This window comes from Mustela lutreola, chromosome 11 (assembly GCF_030435805.1).
Source record: "Mustela lutreola isolate mMusLut2 chromosome 11, mMusLut2.pri, whole genome shotgun sequence".
NCBI lineage: Eukaryota > Metazoa > Chordata > Mammalia > Carnivora > Mustelidae > Mustela > Mustela lutreola.
The window spans coordinates 93852511-93877607 of NC_081300.1; the positions used below are offsets into that span (position 1 = coordinate 93852511).

General features: G+C 53.7%; 2 protein-coding genes across 12 annotated transcripts in view; one reads left to right on the top strand and one right to left on the bottom strand.

The window, feature by feature from the left end:
* Window positions 1-166: 166 nt before the first annotated feature.
* Window positions 167-7288, top strand: PHETA1 (PH domain containing endocytic trafficking adaptor 1). Of its 6 annotated transcripts, none has more exons than XM_059139808.1 (4): window positions 167-320; window positions 1777-1859; window positions 2556-2779; window positions 4606-7288. In XM_059139808.1, exon 4 carries the CDS (start codon window positions 4629-4631, stop codon window positions 5337-5339), a length of 711 nt encoding a protein of 236 aa, XP_058995791.1. In that variant the 5' UTR covers window positions 167-320; window positions 1777-1859; window positions 2556-2779; window positions 4606-4628; the 3' UTR covers window positions 5340-7288. The 6 variants fall into 6 exon arrangements, with proteins under 6 accessions (XP_058995791.1, XP_058995790.1, XP_058995787.1 ...); XM_059139807.1 differs by having other exon boundaries at window positions 2612-2779; XM_059139804.1 differs by having other exon boundaries at window positions 2637-2779.
* A 6576-nt stretch (window positions 7289-13864) lies between these two features.
* CUX2 (cut like homeobox 2) overlaps window positions 13865-25097 on the bottom strand; it is a 325354-nt gene continuing 314121 nt past the window's right edge. For 5 of the 6 annotated variants that reach the window (XM_059139080.1, XM_059139079.1, XM_059139078.1 and 2 more), the window contains 4 exons: window positions 23512-23781; window positions 22120-22308; window positions 20661-20934; window positions 13865-16883 (listed from right to left, as the gene is read on the bottom strand). In XM_059139080.1, coding sequence (XP_058995063.1) covers window positions 16082-16883; window positions 20661-20934; window positions 22120-22308; window positions 23512-23781 — 1535 coding nt within the window. In that variant the 3' untranslated portion in view covers window positions 13865-16081. Of the gene's footprint in view, window positions 16884-18040; window positions 18303-20660; window positions 20935-22119; window positions 22309-23511; window positions 23782-25097 lie in introns of those variants that run through there. The other variant, XM_059139084.1, reaches the window with a different exon arrangement.

Here is a 25097-nt window from a genome sequence, read left to right on the forward strand (position 1 = left end):
GCGGAGGCGTGGCGAACCCAGGGGCGTGCCGAGTCGGGGCAGGCCAATCCGGGGGCCGGACGAAGGCGGGGAGGTCCCGGTGTGGGTGGGTTGCGAAGGGTTAAAGGGGCGCGCCCGGGGGGTCGTGGACCGTCCGGCTGCTCCCGCCTCCTTCCGCCCGAGTGGCGCGCTCCCGCGGCTGCGCCAGCCCCGCCACCCAGGAGACAAAGCGCCACCGCTGCCGCCGCCACCCAGCGGGTCCCGGGCCATGGCCGGGCCGCCCCGGGGCCCCGCGCCTCCCGTCCCGCCGCTGCCGCCACCTCCCTAGGCTGCACGGCGAGGTAAGGCCGGCCTGGCGAGGGGGGACCTGCGGGTGGCCCTGCGAGGGGACGAGACCGGGCTCGGGCCGCCGTGGGCCTCGGGATCCCCGGCTGTCTGGGATACCTCTGCTGGAGAGAGCTGCCCATCTGCGATAACACGCCACTGGTAATTTACCCTCTGGGGACCCCGGCTGCCGGCCGAGCTTGGCCGCCGACCCCCGCCCCATAGGGGACCTCCACTCGTGGTGGAGCTCTGGTTCCCACGTTCGGCGGTGAACCACCTCATCTGGGCTCTGGCTGTCCTTTAAGGAGCACACCAGACACAAAGAAAGGAGCAGAGAGCAGCCAGGAGCAGTGCCAGACCTGGAGAAGCAGCCTCTGCAACGGGCAGTGGGGCTGCTTCGGGCCTGGGCTGGGGCCCTGGGCTCTCTGTGGCCCTTGGTCTTGGAGAGGCCCTCTTCTTCGGGGTTCTCAGCACGTTTTTCTGTCTGTATCTGCCACACCCTCTCCCCCATTTCCACGATTGGGGACACTTGTGCAGCTGGATTCAATCTCAACACCTGCGGTCTGGCTTCTTGAATTGAATGCCAAATGTCATGCCTCAGTTTCCCCAGAGTCCTGGATTCTGGGCCAGCTGTGTCCCTGGAGACCTTGAACTAACTAATTTGCCTTTTGGACAGCTTCTTGGCAGAGTGCTCACTGCCTGGTAAACATTTTGCCGAATGACTTCTTGGGATTTATTCAATCCTTCCCAAAGGGATAAAGATTAATATTCTCACTTTATGATGAGGCTGACCCTGATGCCCAGCGGCAGTGCTTTTGATTCCTTTCCCAGAGTTTGCCAGTGGGTTTTCCTCTTTCTAGTCCATGCAACCCACTCTGCAGCGAGTTTGGCAGATGGGAAACAGGTTAGGAAAGGTGAAATGAAATGTTTTAGATGGAGGAGAGAACTTGGCCCTGGGACCAGAGAGAGGCCAGGCTCCCTCTAGCTTCCTGCTTGGCCAAAGGCTGTTGAATCAACAGTAGTACCCGGAGTGGACTCTGAACTTGGGAAACAGCATGAGAGTGAGGAGATAAGTGAGTGACCAGGCCCTCCCAGGAGCTGGAGGTTGCATGCCTTCTGTTTCCTGCCCTCTTTTTTTTTTTTTTTTTTTCCTGGGCTGGAGGAGGCAAGAGTCATGGGCAGAGTGGGGTTCTGTGCTGGGCCGAGATCGTGGGCCAGGCTGGCCCCATTTGGGCAGCAGCAGGGGGACAGCTGCTGAGCCATGAGGGAAACTGCTCTTCCTTGGGTCTTAATGGGGTGGGGACATCTCAGGATCAGCCCCTTTGTGCTGGTTGCCTGGAGCATGTGACTCTGGGCACAGCACTGTGCCTTTGGACAAGTTACTTAACCTCTCTGTCTCCATTCTCCACATCTATGAATGTGGGTTGGGATGTAGAGAGATTTCAGAAGATAATTGTCTGATTCATTCCACAGGTATCTGACCATCAACTACATGCCAGGCGCTGGAATTCAGGCAGGAAACCCCTGCCCTCCCAGAGCAGGCAGAGATGACTCAGGTAATTTCAGGTTGGGGTGCAGGGGAGTGACTGGGGGTGTGTGTCTCTTGCGTACCGGGTGCTCAGGGACTGCTTCCCTGATGGTCATGCTGACACTGAAGGAAGAGAAGTCAGCCATGTGAAAACAGAGGGCTATTCCAGGCAGAGGGAACAGCCAGGGCAAAGGCTGGTGTGTCTGGGGAACAGCAAGGAGGCTCGGGTGGCTGGAGCTGAAGGAGCAAGGGGGAGAGAGGGAGGGGAAGGCATTTGGAAGCCACGGGTAGGACTGAATTTAATACTGGGACAAGCAGGGAGTCATGGGAGTGTTTAGAGTAGAGGAGGGACGTGGTTGGACTTTTCTTAACAGGATCCCTCGGTGGGGAATGGATTGTAGTGGGGCCCGGGGAGGGGCCAAGGAGGGAGTTTGGCTCTTACCCTGAAGAGGATAGGGAAGGGGCAAGGGTGGAGGCAGGGAGACAACCAGGAAGCTGCGGCAGCTGTGAGGTAAGTGAGGATAGGGATGGAGGACAGGGAAGGGGTCAAGGGCAGAGATATTAGACCAGTGATTTGGAAGAGGTTGAGATGGGGGGGGCATCACCTGGGCTTGATCAGTGCACAGTGGGGGTGAGGGGGCGGGGCAGAATGCTGAGGGGAGCATTTGGTGAGGCCGAGAAGAGTATCAACACTACCACTGCTGAGGGTGTACTGTGTGTCCAGCACCAGGCTCGGCACCTTCTACAGAGTCACTGTCACATCGCAACACCCTGATGTAGGTGCCGTCATGATCCCATCTTACAGATGTGGAAAAGGAGGCCCAGAGAAGCTTAAAGGTTGCCCGGCTCACACGACCCGAACACTACAGAGCTGACATTTGAACCCAGAGAAGAGCAAGCCAGCACCAGACCGGGCAGAGGGCAGGGAGGCAGGCGCTGGCCTGAGAGGTAGGAAGGCGATGGGGCAAGTAGGGTGGGTGGTTCTTGTGTGAAATGGAGCCAGGGTCTGCATGGAGTTGTTGGGGTGTGAGGAAGGACACATGAGTCCTGTTTTGCAGAGAGGAACTGAGGCTTAGAGCAGGGCAGCCTGTGTCTACAGTCACTCAGCTCAGGTAGGCAGAGCAGGGATTACATGCCCTGAGCCTTCCGGGCCTCTGTCTGACCTTGGTCCCACTGCTAGGTCAAGACAGGCTGATCGCTACTAAATCACAGCTCGTGTTGTCTCTTCCAGGAAGCCTTCCCTGACTGCTCAGGCAAGTTAGATGACGTGGATTCAGTTGGGAGCAGTCGTTCTGCTGCTCTGGGTCAGGTTGCCTGGCTTGGCAGATGCTCCCAAGAGAGTCACCAGCCGTACCTCATTCCTCCAGCCCCTGAGTAAGGCACCACCCAGGCTGGGGAATAAATGTTAATTGAGTACCTTCTGCAATCCAGGGATTTTACATGCTTTGCCTCTTGAAAAATACAGCTACTGTCCTGTGCAGAGTGGGGCTGTGAATCCCAAACAAACTGTCCATGAAATACTCCAAGGGAAGGTATGGGTATGTTGGGGGCCCAGGTTCCACCTCCCAGTTAATCCCGTCTGGCCAGTGTTGCCCCCATCATGTACTCTTTGGGGGAAAGTGGATAAAAATCACTGGCCAAATGTATAGAGTTGGAGTCCTCTACTTTAAGGGGATATTAGGTGCGCTCTGCATCCCTTTCCTATAAGTGAGGGCCAAGCCCTGGGCCTTTTATCTGGGTCACTTCATATCAGTGTTTTCTGCCTCTTCCCTTCCCCCTCGGCTCTGGCCTCACCAGCCTCCTGGCTGTTTCTCCAGCATAGTAGCAGGTTCCTACCTCAGGGCCTTTGCACTTGCTCTTCCCTCTGCTTGGTATGTCTCTGGGGCTCCTTCCCTCACCTCTTCAAGTCTTTGCTCAGATGTTACCTTCCCAGTATAGCCTTTCCTGACTCCCACGAAAGTCAAACATTCCTTTGGTCCCTAACACCCTTGGCCCCTTCCCTTTTTTTAATTTTCTATAGCACTGAAGACCACCTGGCAGACGTACCTTTACCTGTTTGTTAATGGTCTGCCCTCTTCCCCTGCCACTAGCACGTCAATGCCACCAGGGCAGTGGCCCTCTCTCGTTTATGGCTGTACTCCTCGTGCCTGGAACAGTCCTCGGCACATAGAAGGTCCTTAACAAATCTGATGAGTGAAGTTTGATGAATGAAGGCCCTACAGCCTTCCAAAATAAGTTCTGTTCATATCCCCATTCCAGGGATAGGCAAATCAAAGCCAGTTGTAAAAGCGGTGCTGGGACCTGGAAGGGACCACAAAGAGACAGCCGGCCTGGTTTCTGGGGAGCTGAAAACCTCCGGGCCTGAGATGAGGCCTGGGTTTGAATTTCAGTTCCGCCCAACCTGCTTTGTAACTAGCTCTCTGTCTTTGTCAAATAGGGGTGGTGCGAGCCCTACCAGCGGGGGTTTGCTGCGAGATGAAATGAGTTAATACATACAAAATGCTTGGCCTGCGGGAATTACGCTCCACCTTACCTTGGGGAGACTTCGGGGGCTAGTTAGCCCTGCATTTGGGCCCTGGCTCTGATCCTGAAGAGCTGCGTGAGCGTGGCCAGGCCGCTTCTGCTCCAGGAGCCTCAGTTTCCTCAGCTGTGCGGGGGTGGGGAGGCGTTGAGGGCCGCGGGTGGCCAAGGGTGGCAGTAAGGTCACAGCGAGGCGCGGTGCGGGGAGGGACCTGGTGGCCGTGGCAGTCACGGTGGGCTGTCCTGGGGAGCAGGGACAGGCCCCTGCGTGGGCGCCATGAAGCTGAACGAGCGCAGCCTGGCCTTCTACGCCACATGCGACGCGCCGGTGGACAACGCGGGCTTCCTGTACAAGAAGGGCGGCCGGCATGCGGCCTACCACCGCCGCTGGTTCGTGCTGCGCGGCAACATGCTCTTCTACTTCGAGGACCCGGCCAGCCGCGAGCCGGTGGGCGTCATTATCCTGGAGGGCTGCACGGTGGAGCTGGTGGAGGCCGCCGAGGAGTTCGCCTTCGCTGTGCGCTTCGCCGGGGCCCGGGCGCGCACCTACGTGCTGGCCGCCGATAGCCAGGCCGCCATGGAGGGCTGGGTGAAGGCGCTGTCGCGGGCCAGCTTCGACTACCTGCGGCTCGTGGTGCGCGAGCTGGAGCAGCAGCTGGCCGCCATGCGGGCTGGGGACTGTCCGCCGCCGCCGCGCCGGCCGCGCACGCTCCCGCCCAAGGAGAACGGCTGCGCCGTGTGGAGCGCGGAGCCCCCGGCCGCCAGCCCCGCCCCCAGCCCCGCCCCCAACCCCGCCCCCAGCTCCGCGGGCGCCTCGGCTGCGGGCCGGGAGCCCGGCCCCGCGCCACCGCCCCTCCCTCCCCGGCGGCGGGCCTCGGCGCCCAACGGGCCCCTCTGCGCAGGCTCCTTCGCCCGGCTGCACGAGCTGTACGGGCAGGAGGTCAGGGCGCTGAGAAGCCAGTGGCTCAGGAGCCGGGCCCAACCCTGACGTCACCCCTGGGGTGGGGGAGCTGGTTCCAGCTGGACCCCAGCCCCAGGCCTCAGTTCTGACAGGCCCTGCCCTGGGAGACCAGGGTGGAGGGGGGTTCCTGAGGGAAGTCAGGGTGGCCTGCTTTCCGGGACCCGGCTTCGAGGGGTGCTTTAGGACTGTGGGACTCAAAGGGAGCCCTGTGCCTTCCTCTAGGGAGCCTCCGGGGCCTCGCTGAGCCTCAAGAAGCTGGAGTCCTGGTATCCAGGGAACTCTGGCCCCAAGCCGGCCGGAGTCACCCAGCAAAGGCCTGTTGCTGTTAATAGGCCCCCACTGGGGTGACTGGGACCACGTGAGGATCTGGGGCCTGAAAGGCAATGCCAACTCAGCCCTGGTCCTGGCCGCTGGGACTGGCCCTGGACATGGACAGAGAGAAGCCTTGGCCTGGCGGCACCACACCTGGGTCTGACCTTTTGCTCCAGGGCCTGGCTCCAGGCCGCCTTCCTGACTCCCCAGGCAGGTGCAGAAGGCTGCGCAGGCACGGGTTTTCATGCGCGACCGGTGCGCTGAGATGGCCTGCTCCCGAGGCAGGACTTTGCCCTGGGACTCAGCCAGGCCTTGAGAAGGTACTGCTAGCACAGCAGCGGCCCTCTGGTTTGGGCCATGCGTGTGTCCCTGTGGGGGTTCTCACATGCCTTCCCAACACTCCTTAACCACATACTTCAGTCTCCTTCAGAAGTGGGTTTTCTGCCGCAGCCGGGCTGGGCCCTCTCAGGAGCTCCCCTGACCTTGTCCAGCCCTGAGCTGGGCAGGTGTGGCCTGAGCTGACTTTCTAGCCGGGTTCCCAGGGATGGGTGGCCAGGAGCTGACTCACCACCCAGAAAGGGCCTGGGTGCTGATCTGGTACTGCAAAGAAACAGCTGCCACGCTGTGTTTAGCTTCTGGAAGCCCCTCACTCCACAGTCCCCGCCCACCTCCACCCCCAATATTCTGATGGGGAGACCAGGTCTTGCTTTGCCTCGAGGCTGACTGCTGTTTTACGTACTCACCACAGTGGCCATTCTTCTTCCAGGGAGAATCTTGGGGGGCTGGGACACCCCTGGCCCTCAAGCTGGGTTTTGTTTACAGTCCTCAGTGCCCCACACTGGGGACCACCTGAGGACACATATGACCCAACCTGTATTTCCCCAGAGGATCCCTCTTGGTGACAGTGGGGCTTGGTCCTGAGGCCCCTTCCTGCTGTCTTTGAAGACCCTGGGGCTTGGGGAAGAATGGGGGGGGTGTCTGTGTCTGCAGTCACCAGCTCACTGCTGGCTCAGTTGACTGGGGCTTCAGTTTTAATTTAATTTTTAATACTTTAGGGTGTTTTCCCCCCAGCAACAGAGCCTGGTGTTTTCACTGCTTTTGTTTCTTGTTCGCTCGTGGGAGGGGGTGAGGTGCCCCAGCTCTGGGCTGGCTGAGGGTCGGCGGCGGGCAGTTGGCACGGCTCCCAGGGATCAGGATCAGGAGCCTGGGCTGGAGACCATCACCTCAAGAATCTCACCTGGTTTTCTACCTTCTTCCCAGTCTCTACACGTCCTGTTCCGTTGACAGGTGCCTCTGGGGTGTTCCTACGCTTCCCATGCCCCTCCTTTCCAAGTCCCCAGTGGAGGGGGTAGGGATGGCTGCTGTTGTCTATAGGCTCTGGGTCTCCAGGGATGTTAAGATCTGCCCAGAGCCCAGGTACTAGCCAGACCCAGCTGGTGGGGTCAGGTGTCAGCCCCCATCCTGGTACAGGTTTACAAGCTCTGTAAAGGTACAGTGCCTACCATTGCTCCCCTTTATCACCCCACCCCCACAAAAAAGCACAAGATGGGGTCAGGCTGCCTCTGGAGTTGGGTGGGGACAGAGATATCTGGCAGCCTGGGAGGGGCATGTAAAGGCTAAAATAAAAAAAAAAAAAAAACTGGTCAAAAAAATGGCTGATTGTCTCATTTTTCCCCATCAAAATCCTTCATTGCAGAGCAGACCCTACAGGAGAAATGACTTACAGGAGAAATGACTTGCAGATGCGAGTGCCCATGGCTGATGTTCTGCCGGGCACATTCTCAACATCTTACAGCAGATAACAGCTCCGTTTTACAGATGAGGGAACTGAGACTTGAGTTGAGAAAGCTGCTAAGTTCACACAGCTGTAAAAGTGTCAGAGTAGGGACATAAACACCTAGAATCCTGTGGAAGAAGGGCAGAGCCTTCCAGAGGAATATGGTGGGGGAGGGGAGGTGGAGTTGCAAAGTTCCTTTTCAGAGGGGAGAGGAAGGAGGGGGAAAGGTGAAGACTTAAAAGTTAACTGTGGCCTAGGGCTTGACAGTTGGGAAGGACGTCATGGATGGCCGATGGAAGAGTCAAAACCTGCCTCTTCTCACAAATCAGTTCGTGGTGGCTGCCTAGGGCCCTGGAAGAGATTTCTGACATCAATGCTGGATCAGAGAGAAAGAGCCTGTGATGAGTGATGTCTTCTGTGAGCACAGGGTGGATGGTGGTGGTGCTCAAACAAGACTCCTCGAGCTTGTTTGCTGGGCTGCTGGGGGATTCACAGATGGGAAGGGGCTGGCCCAAGGGGGTCCTAATGTGGTTTCAGAACTTGAGTCACGTGTCTCCCTTGCCAGCCTGGAAAAACCGTGCACACTCAGGAAAATGTGGCTTAGGATGAGCAACCTACCATCCTCCGTCCTCTGAATAAGTTCATGAATAAGAAATGAAAATGATCAGGGTCAGGGAATCATGCCACCCTGAGCACCGAGGATGTGCTGAGTAATTACTCCCACCTCTCCCGGGACCACAGCTGACATGGGAGCCAGGGAAGTGGTTCCCCACACAGGCTGAGTCAGGGCGCTCCCTGTGGTGTTTGTGACCACAGTCTCTGCAGGGCCTGGGCTGTAGGATGGGGGAAGTCGCAGGAGAGAGACAGCCCCAAGAGGGAGGGTCACAAGGGTGTCCTCACGTGCCAGGCTTTTGAGGGCTGGAATGTTTTCTTGCAACCCGCTGAAAGGGGAAGGGGAGACAAGTCGGTCCATACCAGAGCGTTGGACATCTACCTGCTAGTATGTCAGTGTTTCTGCCAGACCGAGGGGGGATGTTTGGGGCATGTGTCTAAGGGTGAGTAAAACATCTCCGAAGCAGGACAAAGTAGAGGAAATTGTCCTCACCAAACAGTCTTTTGGGGGATATTGTATATATTCAGAAGGATATTCTGAGAAGCCACTTGGGGTAGGGGTGAGAACCTCAAGGACGGCAACCAGGCCAAAAGCTATGGGCTGGCTGCCCACATCCATCTACCCTAAATGGTTAATTGTGCTGCTCCCTCTTGACTTTCAGGGATCAGCTAGGCTTTAGCTGCTAAAGAATGGCTGTGTGACTGAATTTCAGCCAATGAGATGTGAGTAGAAGGGTCTTTTGGCTTCTAAAAAGAGATACAATGAAGAGCTCTTCATTGCTCTCTGGGGATAGGTTACATCTGATGTGGAGCTGTGGCAGCCATCTTGTGATCATGAGTAGGCCACGCTAAGGAAAATCTGCCCTGCTGTGTTGTACATATTTGAAGATATCCTTGAACTGACAAATCAATGGACAAGAAGCCTGCCCTACTCCTGGACATCTAGTAATTTGAGGTGTTAAATGTTCTTGTTTAAATGTTTGAGTGGACTTTTTTTTTTTTTTTTCAGCCAGAGGCTTCCTAACAGGTAAGTTTGAATGACTGTAGCTGTTCCCTCTAAGGAGCATGGCTCTAGGTGACTAAGTGTAGGGCTGTTCTCAGCTCAGTGGGGAGAAGGTTAGTGCTGGGTGGTATTTGCTGGGACATCCATCTCCTCTTCGGAGCAAACAAATACTGAAAGAATAGCACTGTACTTATACGTTCTAAGAGGAGCTGTTTTGTCCCAACTGCCCACTCCTCCCCACCCATCCCCAGACACCTTAACTCATGTTACACAAACTTGGTTATTGAAAAGTTCCTACTACTTGTCCCAATTTCTGAATTCGCGGCATCTAAAATGAAACTCTTCAAGAGTAGAAAAATGATAAACTCCTTAATTAAGCCCAACTCCAAATTTGCATTTCCTGATGACTTTTTAAAAGGTGGGTCCCATGAACTGTTTTTTCACTTAGGGTTTCAAGACGGTTGCCTGCTCCTGACAGAGGGGTCAGAGCTGGCTTGGTCTGATCACACTTTTGGGGCCACAGCCATGGCTGTTCTTACCAGGAGGGGTTTGGGAAGCACTTGCAGGCTGAGTGCCACTGCACTCCCTTCATTGTTCGGGGGAACTGTTGTTGTTTCTCCGGTTGTGGGGCCGAGATCCAGGGCAGTGCACCCAGGCCTTCCAGAAGGTGCGGATCAGCTCTGCTGTTGGTGTGCACCCACCCAGGGCTTGGCACTGAGATGCCAATCGCTGCCTCCCGTGCCCCGTGAGCTCACGTGATTCTTCTCTCCCCAACTATGGTCACCAGGCAGCAGTTGGTCTCAGACGCAGGCTGAGCCAGGCAGGGTCCTGGGAACTTTGAATTTGGAGGAACAGACTCAGGTGTGAGGGGGCCTGAGAGAGAGACCATCTGGTACCCCAAAGCCTGGCTGAACCTCCTGCCTCTGGATTTCACAGGGTCTTCTCCTGATCTTCCCAAGAAACCGTTCGCACATCTCTAAGAGGATCCATATTGCTCTCAACCCAGCCGTTCCCGATGATGCCAAGACACCCAGCGGATGTTTGTTTCACACACCCATGCTCTCCTGTTGCACCAGCATCTGGGGCCTGGCACACCCAGTGGGGCCAACAAAAAATCAGCTCTTCCTCCCATCTGCTGATACCTGTGATGTCCTAGTCACCTCGGGGTAGCCATGGTTTAAGAATGCAGGTTCCTGGGCCCTGGCTCCCAGAAATCTGGGCCAGGAGGTTGGAGGCAGGGCCCAGGAAGCTGCATGTTGAGTAGGAAACAGGGATTTTAGGGCCACAGTGTAGGAAATGCTCATTTAATCTTCGAAGAAAACTTCTAAGGTGGTGTGGTAGCCAGACCCCATGATGGGCCCCGATGAGCCATGCCTCCTGGTGTCCGTACCTTTGTGTTGTCCCCTCTCGCACTGAGTCATGGCAGGCCTGTGTGCCAAGGGAATATTGTGGGAGTGACAGTAGGACTTACAAGTCTGGGAAGACACCGCAGGCTCTGCCTTGCTCCCTCTTGGCTGGCGTGCTGTGGGGACACTCAAGCAGCCCTGACAGAGGAACGGAAGCCCTCAGCCAACAAGCCAGCCCCAGCCTGCCAGTCATGGAGGGCGCCATCTTGGGATCAGATTCTCCCGCCCCAGACTGCAGCCCCGGTGGTTGGCAGCTTCCTGGTACCCTCGTGAGGGATCCAGGACCCAGAACCACCTGGTTACACCACTCCTAAATTCCTGACTCAACAGAGACTGAGAGGTAAACATTTACCGTTTTAAGCCACTAAGTTTTGGCATTGTTGTGTGGTAAGAGACAGCAAACACAAATAGATGCTATTATGATCTGGTCCTATTTACAGATAAGGAAACTGAGTCTCATTGAAGGACCCTAGATTACCTGATAGTGGAGAGTCAAACCCAGGCTAGGCTAAGTCCAAAACCAGTGCTTTTAACAACACCCTGAGGGCCTGGAGAAGGTCATGAAACCCGTGCTTATTCCTTCATTGTGGCAGATGGGAACCCGACCTGGGGTGAGGAGTCACCTTGGCTAAGGTCACTCAAGGTGCTGTTCCCTGCCCCTTCCTTACTGCTCTTGGGTTTACGGGAGTGACGTCAGCCTCCAGGGTGCCCGCAAAAGGTGCCTAGATTCTTTTTTTTTGGAAAAGATTTTATTTATTTATTTGACAGACAGAGATCACGAGTAGGCAGAGAAGCCTGCAGAGAGATAGGAGGAAGCAGGCTTCCTGCTGAGCAGAGAGCCCGATGAGGGCCTCGATCCCAGGACCCTGGGATCATGACCTGAGCCAAAGGCAGAGGCTTTAACTCACTGAGCCACCCAGGTGCCTCAAGGGTGCCTAGATTCTAAAGCAGTATATACGCTGTGCCTTTGGCTATGGAGAGCCTGGCCTTAATCTTTATTTATTTATTTATTTTTACAAAAATTTTATTTATTCATTTGAGAGAGAGAGACAGAGAGGAGCAGGGGGAGAGGAGAGAGCAGGGGCAGAGACAGAGGGAGCAGACTCCCTGCGAACCTGGCCTTTGGAATGATCTCTAGAATAGCCAGCCTGGCAGTCCTGGGCTAATCAGCCAGGTGAGGTCTGGTTTCTTCACTCACCAGTAGGTGATGGGAAGTGGGGCTGTTGGCCCAAGGCAGGAGCTTAACTAGGAGCCAAAGGGGGGCAGGAGTAGGAGGCCAAAGAGGCCTGAGGCTCAGGGCCTATGTAGGGGTGGGCCTGCTCCTCTCCTCTGGCTTGCCACTTCCCCAGGCAGATGGAACCTCCTAACCTCCTAAGAATGCAAGTCTGACCACAGCAACGGCCTGCCTCACACCGTCCATGGCTCCCTGTACCCTCAATAGAAAGGCATATTTCCCACCATGGCCCAACGGGCTTCGGGATCTGACCTTCCTCCTTCCTCAATGCACCCCATCTCAAGTTCCAATCTCTTTTGGACCTGTTCCCCCAGGTTCTGGCCCCTGCTTCTCCTCTAACTCCTGTAATATTTCAGGTGTCTGCTGAGATGTCCTCTCCTCCAGGAAGCCTTCCTGGACTTCACTACTCATACTGTCACGGTTCCCATGTTTCTGCCTTTGGATCACTGAGCACATGTAGGCATTTGATAAATTCGATAAAAACCCGGACAGTCACCCAGTTTCCCCCAACTCAGCGCTCTCTGTCTCCCCTGTCCCCTGATTGGAATCTACCACCACCCTCTTCCAAGGCCTTCCCTGCCTTCTCTTATCTTTCTGGTCTCTCCAACCCCCACTCACCTATGCTCCCTAGTTCAGCATTCCATATGTCTGTGTTTTTTACTGCATTGTCCACTCCAGATGGGCAGCGACTGCAGACAATATCAACACCAAAGATGACGGCCCAGGATGGAGCTTTAGTTCCCAGAGGCCGGGGGCACCTGCTTCTGCAGGTTCTTAGGTGGCTTGTGGATGTCAGATGTGGCTTCTTCTCTACTCCGGTCCCCACCTACACCACCACGGGGCCATATCCTGGGAACTTCTGCCTTCCGTTTTTCCAGAGCTGCGAACCGAGCTTCCAAAGAGTCAGTCCGTGGCGTTGCCTCATTTGAACCCTCACAACCACCTTATAGGGAAGCTGCCATTATTATTCTTTCCACTGTACTGCTTGGGAAGTTGAAACGCAGAGCAGCTTTGGCTATTACCCAAGGTCCTATGGCTCCAATAGACGGAGCCAGGGTTGAACCCAGGTGGTCTGCCCTCCCCTCCCTTCCCTGGAGCTCTTGGCTGACTCATCCTTCTCTCCAACTCTGAACAAAGGCCAGCCCTGCCTGAGATGTCACCCTTAAGGGCTAGCTCAGAACCCCCATGGATGGGGGCCTTGGCCTTACGTGATGCTGCCCTCGCTGCCTTGATGGGGTGCTTAGGCATCCCAGGGGGCAATCCTGCTGGGTTTGGAGTAATTAATTATCCTAATGAAGGTGATTAATCATTTGATTACCACTTTAAGGACTTGTGGAAAGTTTCCAGAAAGGAGAGGTCTGTCTTGGGACACCATGTGGCCTTGGCTCACGGGTGAGTAATGCCATCTCAGGGACTCTCCTGACATTACTGGTCAAGAAAACCCCTGCAGCTTGAAGCAGAGACTCACCATCACGGGTTGAAAGAACCCGACCTCTGCTCGTGGGAACAGGTCACGTCGAGCCATGATGTGCGGCACTAACATAATTTACACGTGTGGTTTTTCTTCACAACCACCTCCCGAGCTGGCTGGTTGCTGTGATACCCCCATTTTGCAGACAGGGAAATCAAGGTCCGAGTTACACAGCGTGGAAAGGGGCGATGCTCTGTTGGTTACTGGGAAGCCCGTTTTGGCCTTTTCATATCGAGAGGCCGGGGACACCTCCTCACTCCACTGGGTGATCCTGGGGCCATGTCCTGTGGCCACTTATTTGGGGGGGCAAGGCATGATCTCAGGCCCAGAGTCTAACTTGCTTCCACCCTGCTGCACTGAGGACAAACATGGAATCTGATCCTTCCATTTTCCTTTGCTGGAGCCCATAGCACAGTCACCGACAGAGATGTCCACGGGACATAGGCAGGTGGCACAGGCGAGGACTGAGGTGCATCACAGGCAAGTGTCCTGTCTAAAAGGGGGGAACTGCTGTTACCTTAGAACTTGGATCCAGTGTGGCCAGATCTCATGGTTTTCAAGAGAAGTCGGTAATTAATATTTTTATGTGACACGTCCCCATATTTTAATGGTGGCAAACTAATTTAAAAGCCAGTCCCCCCCCTCCAAAAAAATGTCTTGTAAAACACCTCTGAGGGCCAGCTTGGACCTCCAATTTGCATCCCCAGCTCCAGAATAAAGCAAGCAGGACACCCAGACATTATTATACAATTCTGTATTGAGCGACGCGTTTACAGAACGTGTTCTTTTTAAAATTTTAAACAAAGTTCATCAATCTCTCATAGAAACGGTTTTGTGGGTTTTTGTTTTGTTTTTACCGTTATAGGACGCGAACCGGACAAAGTTGTTCATGGGTCTGCTAGCTTTCAGTACAACAGGATTTCCGTGTTCAAAAGACTATATGCTAAGTGCTTAATCAAATCCCGTCACACAAAAGCCAGATTGAGTCCTCTAAGATCTGTAGTCTGCGGGTGAGCCTGGGTTTCAATGTTGTGTGGGTTTCAACAGTAGAAAGTTGTGTGTTTCCTCACGGTCGTCTTCATTGAGACAGGGCGGTGGTGGCTAAAAGGAGATGTTTCGTTTGTTCCAGATTTGATTACTCTGAAAATTGGTCAGTGTTTCCTATTGTCAAAATATAAAAATACCTTCATCTGGATAAAAATGTATACAGTGGAAAACTCTTCAATGCATAGCCTGGGTGTACAGAAAAGGATGTTTTCCTGCAGGGTTTGTGTTCTTTTTCATTGATTGTGGAGTCTGCAGCCTGGCCTGGGTGCATGAGAGTTGAGATTTCTGGAACAGCCCTCAATTGTCCCCTCTGGTTACTGGATTTTGCTGCATCCTTGAAAGCCCTCAGCCATCTCCCCCCAGGGCACTGGGTTGGCACCGATTGTGGCCACGTTTTCATCGTCATTCTGGTTTCAGTTGGGGAGTCACCAATTCAGCCTTCCCACGGAGAGTTTGACAAAGGAAAAGAAATAAAAACGGGAGAGAGAGAGAGAGCGTCGAAAACCAATATGGTGGCCGTTCTATCCACACTGGGAACTCTTCCGCCAGAAACCCTGGCGACGAAGGTTCTAGAGGAAGGGCTCCTCTGAGTTTGGGGGGATTGAGTCTCCGCACCCGAGAAGGTCATGTGTCGGAAGGCAGGAGGGTAGACTTAGAGCCTGGGATACAGTGGTCAGGCTGTGGTGAACTCAACCTTCTTGCTTTGTTCTGCCTTAACTTGGGAGTTGTGGAGGCCTTCCAGAAACAGCACCTGGGTCAGCTTGAAGTGAAGATGGCAAGAAGGGGAACTGGGGTCTCTAGTTGGAGGAATCTACTTTTTGGTGCTGGGTGCTTGTGGGATGACCAATGCTGTTATTCTCTTAAAACACAGGGAGGGGGAGATGGCAGCCGCAGTCCTGCTCTGGAAAGCCAGTGGGGAAACGTCCTGTGCCAGGGCCACGATTCAGGGGAGCGGGGTCACTCTGGCTCAAGTGCTGCCCTCCAATCACCTGACCCCTCGCCTGGCTTCCCGGAGAATCCAGAAACACATCTTGTCTAGAGAGGGACAGGCTGGGTGTCCAAACTTGGCAGCCCCCAGGTTTCTGACGAGAGGGCGAGGAAGCAGTTTTGTACCATGTCACGTCTTGGGGAGGCGGGCTGGCCACGGCCCACGCCTCTACAACATTTACAACAGCACGGGACGCTCCGGGTTACTGAGGCTGCACGACAGACCAGCAGAATGGAACACATCCTCAACGGCATCGAGGTTTTCATTTAGAGTCTTTTGGACTTTCTCTTTTCAACACGGTTTCTGGAAGGGCAGTAGCAATGTGCTGTGTCTCACAGACAGATACGGAAAACAAAAAGCAGTTCAAGGGTTATCTAAATTTTGGTCAGTCTTAGAGTGTTTTGTGATGGCTTTGAACAATTGTCTTCTTTTAATCTCATCTAGTGGCAAAAACGACACAACTTCAGTGTATACTTCGCAACAGTTGTGACAGCATCCTGATTTTATAACTCTCTGTAATATCAAAACAGCATTGGCTGGGAATAAATTCCAAAGGATCCTTTATTAAAATATCTAAAAGAGGTCTATAAATATTTATTTTTCTAAAAGAGTTTGGAGTTTCCAGGTGAACGTGTGGTGCCACATCGCTTCCGCCTCCCGCAGAGAGGCCAGGGTGGAGAAGGGGGTGCTCTGTGGGGCGGGGGTGCCAGAAAGAGGAGGCAGTGGCACTTGCCCCGCCTGCTCACTCACGTCAGAGAACTAGGATTACAACAAAAACCGTAAACTGCATACCACTGCTGTCCCCATTTGGATGGTTGAGTTCCTTCCTTCCTTCCCCCACCCTGTCCGGTCTGGGGGAGTGAGCGACGGTGGGGGGGCGCTGGCCCCCGGTACGCCCCACGCCCTAGCGCCCCTGCCTTCAGAATTCCCACTCCAGGGCCTCCTCCCGGTTGGCAGCTCTCTCTAGCCGGTAGATGATGCTGTTCAGGTTGGCCATCTTCTCGTGTCGCCGCTGCAGGTTGGGGTTCACCTTGGCGCTGGGGTGCAAAGCCCCGGCCGTGTCGGCGGTGGGGCTGGCACTCGGCACTTTGGCAGGAGGGGCGCCGGGTGGGGACGGGGAGATGGGGGCTGAGGAGGAGGGGACGGGTGACACAGACATCATGAGGCCCGGTGAGGAGGCAGCCGAGGGTGAGTTCAGGGACACCTCCAGGCTACAGCGCGAGGACTCTGAGACAGACTTAAAACTTAGAGGGTCCGGGTGGAGCCGCTCCCCGCCCTCGCTCTCCTGGGGGGGCTGTAGTGAGGGGCAGTCTGGCGTGGTCCCGCCTGGAAGGAGGAGCCCCGGGGCCACTTTAGGGAGTCTGTCGTTACCCGGACGGTCAGGATGCGCCTCTCTGGGGGAACCGTGGCCTTTGTCTGGCTCCCCTGAGTCCTGGAGCTGGTTGCCCGCCTCTTCCTCTGCATCCTCCTCAGTCTGTTCCTGCTTAATCCTCACCTGGGCCTTGTCCTGGGGAGTCGGGGGTGTGATGCTCTCCTCGGAGCCTTCCCGAAGCTCCAGTTCCTTCACGGTAGGCTTCTGGTCCTCAGCCTCAGAGTCGGGGCTCTGCGGGGTAGGGTCTGGGTGGGAGTGGCCTGGCGGTAGGACACCAGGACCCCCACTGGGGTCGAGGTCTGGTTCGTCTTGGGTCCCCTCCACCAACATCTCCCGGCGCATCCGGGACCTGGGGCAGAGATGGTGGTGAGCGAGGGGCCGGATGGGGGACCCAGCTAACCCCTGGACTCCATCCAGTCAAGTGGCCTTGTGACCCCGCCCACTTTCCCCGGGGGTGGGGGGGTCTTAACATGCAGCGTCTTAGTAAGTCCTGTCAACAGCCTTACTCATGGGTGCTGTGCTGTTATTAACCCTCCTTCATATAAGAGGAAGCAAGCCTCACACAGCCAGTAGGTAGGGGAGTCTGGGCTTGAACTCAGGATTGTTAAAGATTCCAAAGTTCTTGATCTAGACCTGTGCTGTCCAGTAGAGGAGCCACTGGCCACACGTGGCTCTTGAGCACTTGAAATGTGGCTAGTCTGAACTGAGGTGTGCTGTACGGGTTAAAATACACACTGGGTTTTGAAGGCTTAATACAAAAAAAAAAAAGAAGTTCTCATTAGTAAAGTTTTTATATTGATTACACACTGAAATTGTTACATTAGGCTAAATATACTATTATAATTAATTTTGTCTATTTCTGTTTTTTTTTTTAACATGGCTACTAGAGAATTTCAAATCACATGTGGCTTGCATGGTTTCTTTTGGACAGCACTAGTCTAGAGCACTTCTTGAAGCCAAACCCAGATGTGGGTTGTGGCAACATCTCTCTGCTTCTTTCCTGTGGGGACTCTTAGACATCAGCCCAGATGGGGAAACTGAGGTGCAAAGAGTGACTTGTACAGGTCACCACGGCCTTTATTTGAAAGTGAGAGAGAGTGAGAGAGATCACAGAACCCGCTCATCCTCTCTTCACTTCTGTGGTTTCCCTGCCACCGGAGGGCAACTCAGTCTCACACTAGTTTTAGAGCAGACAAACCAGGATTGGGACTACCCCCCGTCATTATTTTCTTGACAGCAAAGGAAGTCTAGAGAAGTGAAATGACTCATTCAGGGTCATAGAACAGAAGGGTTTCCTCAGCTACCTGCTGTGGCCCTCTGCCCATCTATATTAATAATAAAGTATATGTGATTGATATGTAATACTGACGATTATAAGTTATAAACATCACGCTAAGAGGTGCTTATCATGCATCAGGCACCATGACAAGCACTTTTTCCAGATTATTTATTTTTCAAAATAACCTTAGGAAAAGGATATGAGTCTCATTCCTTTAGATACAGGAGACAAGACTGAGAGAGGCACAAGGATTGGTAGGATCACAGGGCAAGCAGTTGGGCTGGGGGTCCCATCTCAGTAGCCTTGACCTAGAAGGACTCTGAGGGGTTATTTGGTTCAGTCTCCAGTCCCTCTACATAGGAGGCCTTAGTCCACCAGCAAGGGGACTCCACCTTCACCCTCAGTCTCCTTGTGGGTTCCACTGAGGTGAGCTTGGAGGGGGGTTTAGGATGGATCAGTGTCTGAAGTTCCAGCATTAGACTGTCCAAACTGTAGAACAGATATAAATATGAGGCTAATAGTCATTTACATCATAGTATAAATTAGTCTCTCTCTCTATCTCTCTCTCTCTTTTTTTTAATAAAATTCCTGACTCCTGAATCTATACCAGGGTGTACCTGGTAGTTCTTTTTTTTTTTTTTTTTTAAGATTATATTTATTTATTTGAGAGAGAGACAGAGTATGTATGTGTGTGCACAGGAGCAGGGGAAGGAGCAGAGGGAGAGGAGATAATGTCCAGCCGACTCCACTCTGAGTGCAGAAACTGACACGGGGCTCAATCCCACAACCCTGAGATTATGACCTGAGCCGAAGCCGAGTTGGGATGCATAACTGACTGAGCCACCCAGGCTCCCCTCCCTGATAATTTATTCTCGAAACATCCTGTTGTTCACCTTTCCCAGAGCTCACTGCAATTTGTAATGATGCATTCATACGAGTGCTCGTGTAATAGTGTCCGTCCCTGCGGGTCTGTAGGAGATGATAAGGGCAGGGACTTTGTCTTGTTCTCGTCAGTGCCTGGTACAGACTAGGTGCTCAGTAAACATTTACAAAATGAAATGATATATTCTCCTCTAACTTTTTGAGACCAGTTTCTTTCTTTTGGGAGTGGAGTTCTCTCTGCTCCTCAGTGCAAGTTCCTAGTCATCTTTCCAAACCCAGCTCAAATGCCACCTCTTTTGTGGAGCGTCCCCGGACAGAACTTCCCTTTCCCTCAGCCCCTTATTCCTCCCTCTTGTATAGTAATTAGGCTGTGGTAAAATTATCTGGTTCATAATTTTAAACTCTCTAAGGGCAGGGGTGATGGCTTTTTAAAAGATTTTATTTATTTGAGAGTGAGAGGGAGTGAGAGTGAGAGAGATCATGGGGGGGGGGCGATCAGGCTCCCTGCTGAGCAGAGAGCCTGATGTGGGGCTTGATCCCAGGTCCCTGGGATTGCGACCTCAGCCAAAAGCAGGTGACGCTTCACTGACTGAGCCACCCAGGCGCTCTGGGATGATGGCTTTGAACCCCTGTATCTCCAGATCCTGGATCAGTGTGCATACATTGTAACTATTTGTTGGAGGAATATGTTGGATAAAAATGGAGTGCTCAGTTCCTACGGGGAACAAGAAGGGAGAGGACATCCGCATATCCCCCAGGAAGGGAGGAGAACGTGAGGATTTAGGGACCTATGTCGTTTGCTGTTTGGAAGGCCTGGAGTCAGATCATAAGCAGAAATATTTCACAATATTTTTATGTCTAAAGTTTTTTCATTCACTCCTTGATTCAGCATTGTGGGGTATTAGATTCCTTGTCTGCCTTGTCTGTAAACAGGGATGAGACTCAGAGAAGTACAGTGACTCTCCCAAGAACATACAGCCAAGGTGAGACTGAGCTCAAGTCTTTGAGGTGCCCATGCCTGGGCTGTGGAGAGAGATTTCAAACGTTCCACCTTTCCAGGCTCCTCCTCCTTCCTCTTCTCCCTTGGGGAGCAAGAAACCATTTCCCTGCCCCCTGGAACACATGGAGGGACTCTCTCTGGCACTGCACGGACACCAGAGACCCTTCCTGCTCAGGAAGCTTGGCTGGGGAGGGAGGCTCAGAGATGGAATCCCATCAAGCCTTCCCCGCAGGGCTCTCTGCTGAGCTCAGGAAGCCCCTCTGCCGTCTCCTTGGACACTGCTGAACCAGTCACCGCCCCCAGCCAGCCCCGGGACTGAACTCCCTGGAACCCCAGCCACTAGAGACCAGTGACCCCCAAGACTAGGGAGCGATGAGTGGGAGGTAGCCACAGAAATAGGAATCACCCACTCCCCTGGGCAGGCGAGACTAAGGAGACTGAGGGTTCTCCTTTGGCCTTGGAAGTGGGAGAGGCCAAGAGCCCCAAATCAGGGCTCCCACATGAGGCTCATTGGGTAGTTAGGGCTCCTGGGGCCTGTGCCCCCAACACCATTCCCTGTCTCTTCACAGAGGCAGACGCAAACTGGGTGAAGCAATAATTCAGACAGGTGACACCAATATCATCAGCTACCCCATACTGCGTGGCCAGCATGTCCTGTAAATATGGTAGCCCCCTGAATCAATCCTCAAATCCAGGAAGCAGATCCCACTACGGTTCCCATTTTATAGGTCAGGAGACTACAACTCAGGGAGCTGAGGTGACGCGCTCGGGTGCTCACAGCTGGAAATGCTGGGACTGGGGTTTATACCCGGGTTTGCCTCGACTCTGAATCTTAACACCAGGCTGCAATGGTCTCCCCGCGCCACCCCCACCCCCAGACTGAGCTGGGTTCCCCCTGGGCCTGCGATGGGGCAGGGGTCCCGCCAGCACCCGACCCCTCCCAGTGGGCACGCCCCGCGCCACACCTGTAGTTGTGGAACCAGTTGATGACGGTGTTGGTCTTGAGGTTGAGCTGGAAGGAGAGGAGCTCGATGGTCTGCTGGGAGGGGTAGGGCTCCAGCTGGTAAGCCTTCTTCAGCGCCTCCTTCTCCTCGGGTGCCAGCACCACTCGGGGCTTCTTGATTTGCAGGAGGCTCAGGTCCTGGGGCTGCAGGCAGGGGCTGGGGCACTCTGAGCGGGTGGCCGGGGACTCGCTGTCGGAGCCGGTGCTGATGAGGCCGTACCTGCGCTTGAGGTAGGCTGAGGCGGGTTGGGGCGGGGGGAGGAAGCGCTGAGGGGCTGCCGACCAGAGGCCGGGCCCCTAGTGTTGGCAGGTGCAGGGGGCAGGGGCAGCTCCCGGCTCGCGCCCCACACTCAGGGCCACACTGCCAGTCTCATCCTTTCCTCCTCCGGCCTGGGGTTCCACATCCTCCCAAACCCTGCGCTGAGACGCGGGTCTGCCTGCACCTGCCCCTGACGTCTGGTCTGGTCGTTAGCACGTAGAGAGCGTGGCTGGGCCCTCACAGAGGGGAGTGTTCAACACCGGGGGCTATGCCGTGCTCTCTTGGTTGGCGGAAGGGTCACTGAAGGGCACTATAGTCTTGGGGGCGAGGGCAGGACATTCATGTAATGGACCCTGTAACTGCATGGTGCCTCTCCATCCCAAATCTCCAAAATGGGGGAAGAGAAGCCCACTTCAGAATAGAGGGTGTAATTCAATCCCCCCAGCAATGCCCTGAGGCTCTTCTCTTCAGATGAAGCAGCATGAGGCACAGAGAGAGGGAGCAACTTGCCCAAGGTCAGAGAGCCAGGAAGGGGTAGGTCAGTTCTCAGTTGCAGAGTTGTCTGATGCCAACAGCTCGTGTGCCCTTGGCACCCTGCGCCCTCACCGGGAACTGCCTTGCTGCCCTGGGTGACAGCTTTCCAGCTGGTTTTATCTCACCTCCCAACCTTGAGCTTTTTTTAGACTCCCTTTGGTACACCACGAGACTCGGTGGGCACACAGCAGGCGCTCAATGTCGGCTCAGTTTTTCAGGGATATAACAGTGGATGACGGAAGAATTTGCAATCTTCTCGCCCACCCCCAGGAGGGAGAATTCCTGTCCGCTGGGCCACTTTTGTGCCGTGTTGTGTAGAGTCTGGGTGACAGGCCAAGGGGAATTGGAGAGAGAGCATTCTGGGGAATACACGGTTGGGGCTGACAAAAGACCTCGAAGCAGCCTCGGGTGTAAGGAAGGATACCGAGAGAGGCGGGGTACGGGGGCTTTCACGGGAGAAACAGTAAATGGTTTGGTTGCTTTCAATTATGTGCTGGGGATGGCTGTGTTTTGCAGGCCCACACCCGGCTGAGATAGGATCCTTGGGGCCCTGGCTTTCCTTGGGTTACAACTAGATACGGTTCCAAAAGAAAAACCTGAAGCCATGCCCAGAGGACCCAGCGCTCACCTTTCTTCTCCAGCTTCTTCATGTCCCTCAGCTTCTCCACGTTCTGGGGGTCGTTGAGCCACAGCTGCATGCGTACAAAGGGCTCCCGTCCCTTCAGGCTCAGCTTGTGCCAGGGCTTGGGGCGGGACAGCAGGTCAGACACGGAGCCCTGTGTCAGCCCCAGGATGCTCTCCCCGAACAGCCGCTGCCCTAGGGACAGGGGAGGGCAACCTGTTATCCCAGGCTAGCCCCAGTGTGCCCAGGAGAGACAAGAAATAGAGGAGAACCCGGGACATCTCCATGAACTCAGAGGGACGGATCATACACCCAGTGGGATGCACACCCAGTAGGAGTTTGGAGGGAACTTTTCTGCAAAATAGGAGGTTGCGGGTAAGGGACCCGACAGTTCCCAACAAAAATGCTTTCATAATTCAGATTTCCTTCACTTCTAGGAGATCCCCGAATAGGTCAGAAAACTTCGTGTGTACAAATTAGTGTCACCTCATTAGAAAGTAATCTGACAGACGGCATCAAAATTTCAATGTGCGTATTCTCTGACCCTGCAATTCCCTCCAGTTGTATTTGCTCAACTGGAGGCACAAAGATACATACTGATGCGGTTTCAGAGGCGGAAGGAAACTGGAAATAAGCAAATGCCCATCAAATGGGTCAGAAATGTGGGGCATCCCTGGCCTGCAACACTGGGCTACAGGGAAGAAGACTTTCTGGTCATTCTAATGTGGAAGGGTGTCCACAAAACAGGGTTCACTTTTAAAAAGCAGGTTATAGGACAGTATGCATGTTAATTCATCTACATAGAAAATATGTAAAAAATCAGGTATACCTATATTCTTGCATGTTTTCAGAAAGTATCAAATATATATAAAAATTATGGTGTATGATTGGGGGCTTGGGGAGTTTTACGTACTTTTTAGTCTTTTTTTTTTTTTTTCTGCAGTTTGGTATTTTAAAATAAAGAACATGTCTTAATTTTCTAATAGAAATTATAGTGAAGAATCTGGGTTTTGTGTGCATCTCTCTGGGACAGGGGCACGACCCGTAGTGGAGACTCAGAGGAGTTCGAGATCCATAGAGTGAAAGAATTCTAGAACAGGGTTCTCCTCTGTGTCCCCTGAGGGTAAGGGGCTCGGCACTGGGTCAGGACTGTGCTAGAGTGTCACTATCACTATGGGCTGAGGATTTCTGGTCACATCAGACCCGTACTCACCCCGCTCTGTCCTACTCTAGGGTCAGAGTCAGATGCCTTCCAGAGGATCCTGGATACCCGTGGGCTGATGGGCTCCTGCAGGCTGGACCCCGGACCCCAGGATCTCATTGTGGGCACTCAGCTTAAGGCAAGTAAGAGCCAACCCGGGGAGGAGGGCAGCATCCCTGATTCCGACCACCCTGTACCTAGGTTGTTGTCCGTGAGGACCTCTTTGACTCTCTTGGTGATGGAGTATGTGTCCAGCTCAGGGGACATGGCCACAATCTCCTGGATGCCTCCCGTGGTCTGGCTGCCCGAGTACATCTTCCCCCCCAGCGAGGAGCTGGAGCGTCCCTCCGGCTGCTGGTTCTCCTTGCTGCCCTCCAGTGCCAGGATCAAGGGCTCCTGGGAGCTCCTCTCTGGCTCTGTGGGGCTAGGGGGCGGCGATGGCGAGGACCTCGGTTCCGTGGGACTGGCTGTGGGCCACAGAGAGACAGAGAAGGCAGTTACTGCCATTTGGAACAGACACACAGGGTTTGGGTGTTTGTGTGCTGGAGCCAATGTGGGCAACCGTCCTGGATGCAGAAACTAGCAGACGAGAGGCTGATGAAGAGTAGGGTATTTACATGGTCTCAAATTATCTCCCTGTAAAATACTTATTAATTACAAAGGGAAAGACTGTAACTTTCCAGCACAGCTACTTGGCAGACATCCCCTTAACCAAAGGACCAAAGGTAACATCACCAATCGAAGGACAAATCAACAGTTAGTGCCTCCTGATGCAATGGAGTGAGAAGGACACAGTGTCACCTCTGTGACAGTCCTGCTCTGAATGTGGCCTGAACCTAATCACACGGAGGCAACCGACAAAGCCGGACTGAGACAGTTTGTAGAATAATTCAGAAATGTTAAAACTGGAAAACAAACAGAGGCCGAAGACTGTTCAAATTGGGAGACTAAAGAGACAGGACTACAAAATACAAGTGTTCCTGAATCTGATCCTGGACAGGGAGAAACAACATTATATAAAGGATGGGGCGGGTGCCTGGCCGGCTCAGCCTGTGGAGCACGTGACCCTTGATCTGGGGGTTGTGAGTTCAAGCCCGAAGTTGGACACAGAGTTTACTTAAAAAAATGATATAAAGGTTGTTATTGGGACAACCAAAGAAACCTGAACATAGCTAGTGGGCTACATCAATGGTATCATACAATTGTCAGCTTTCTCGTTCTTGGGCAATGCTTTGTTGAAGTATTCAGGGATAAAGGGACACGAAGTGAACTAACCTCTCCAATGGTCAGGAGCGAAAGGGCACAGACGTGGCAAAATTAGCAACTGATGAGTCTGTGTGGGGGGTACAGGGAATCCGTGGTCCTATTGTTTCAACTTGTCAATTAATTAGAAATTACTTCAAAAATGAAAAGTTCCAAAAAGTAAGTTGGGAACCCTTTATAAGCCCAACTGACAGAGATTAACGGAATAAAATATGGTGATTCCCAGAGCAATGAAAGAGGATGTAATGAAAAGCTGTCCACAGAGTAAGAGTCCGTTCTGGGGATCTAATATGCAGTGTGGTGGCTGTGGGGACCAATTGGGCATTATACACTTGACACTTGGCTATAGGAGAACTTCACTCTTCCCGACAGAACAACAAAATGGTAATTATGTGAGGTGAAGGATGCATTAGCTAATCTTACTGTGGTAAATATTTGCAATATATATGCCTATCAAACCATCACATTTTATGGGCACCCGGGTGGCTCAGTCATTAAGCATATGCCTTCAGCTCAGGTC

Coding starts and splice junctions, on each gene's coding strand:
- PHETA1 (XM_059139808.1), top strand. CDS start 4,629: ATGAAGCTGAACGAGCGCAGCCTGGCCTTCTACGCCACATGCGACGCG.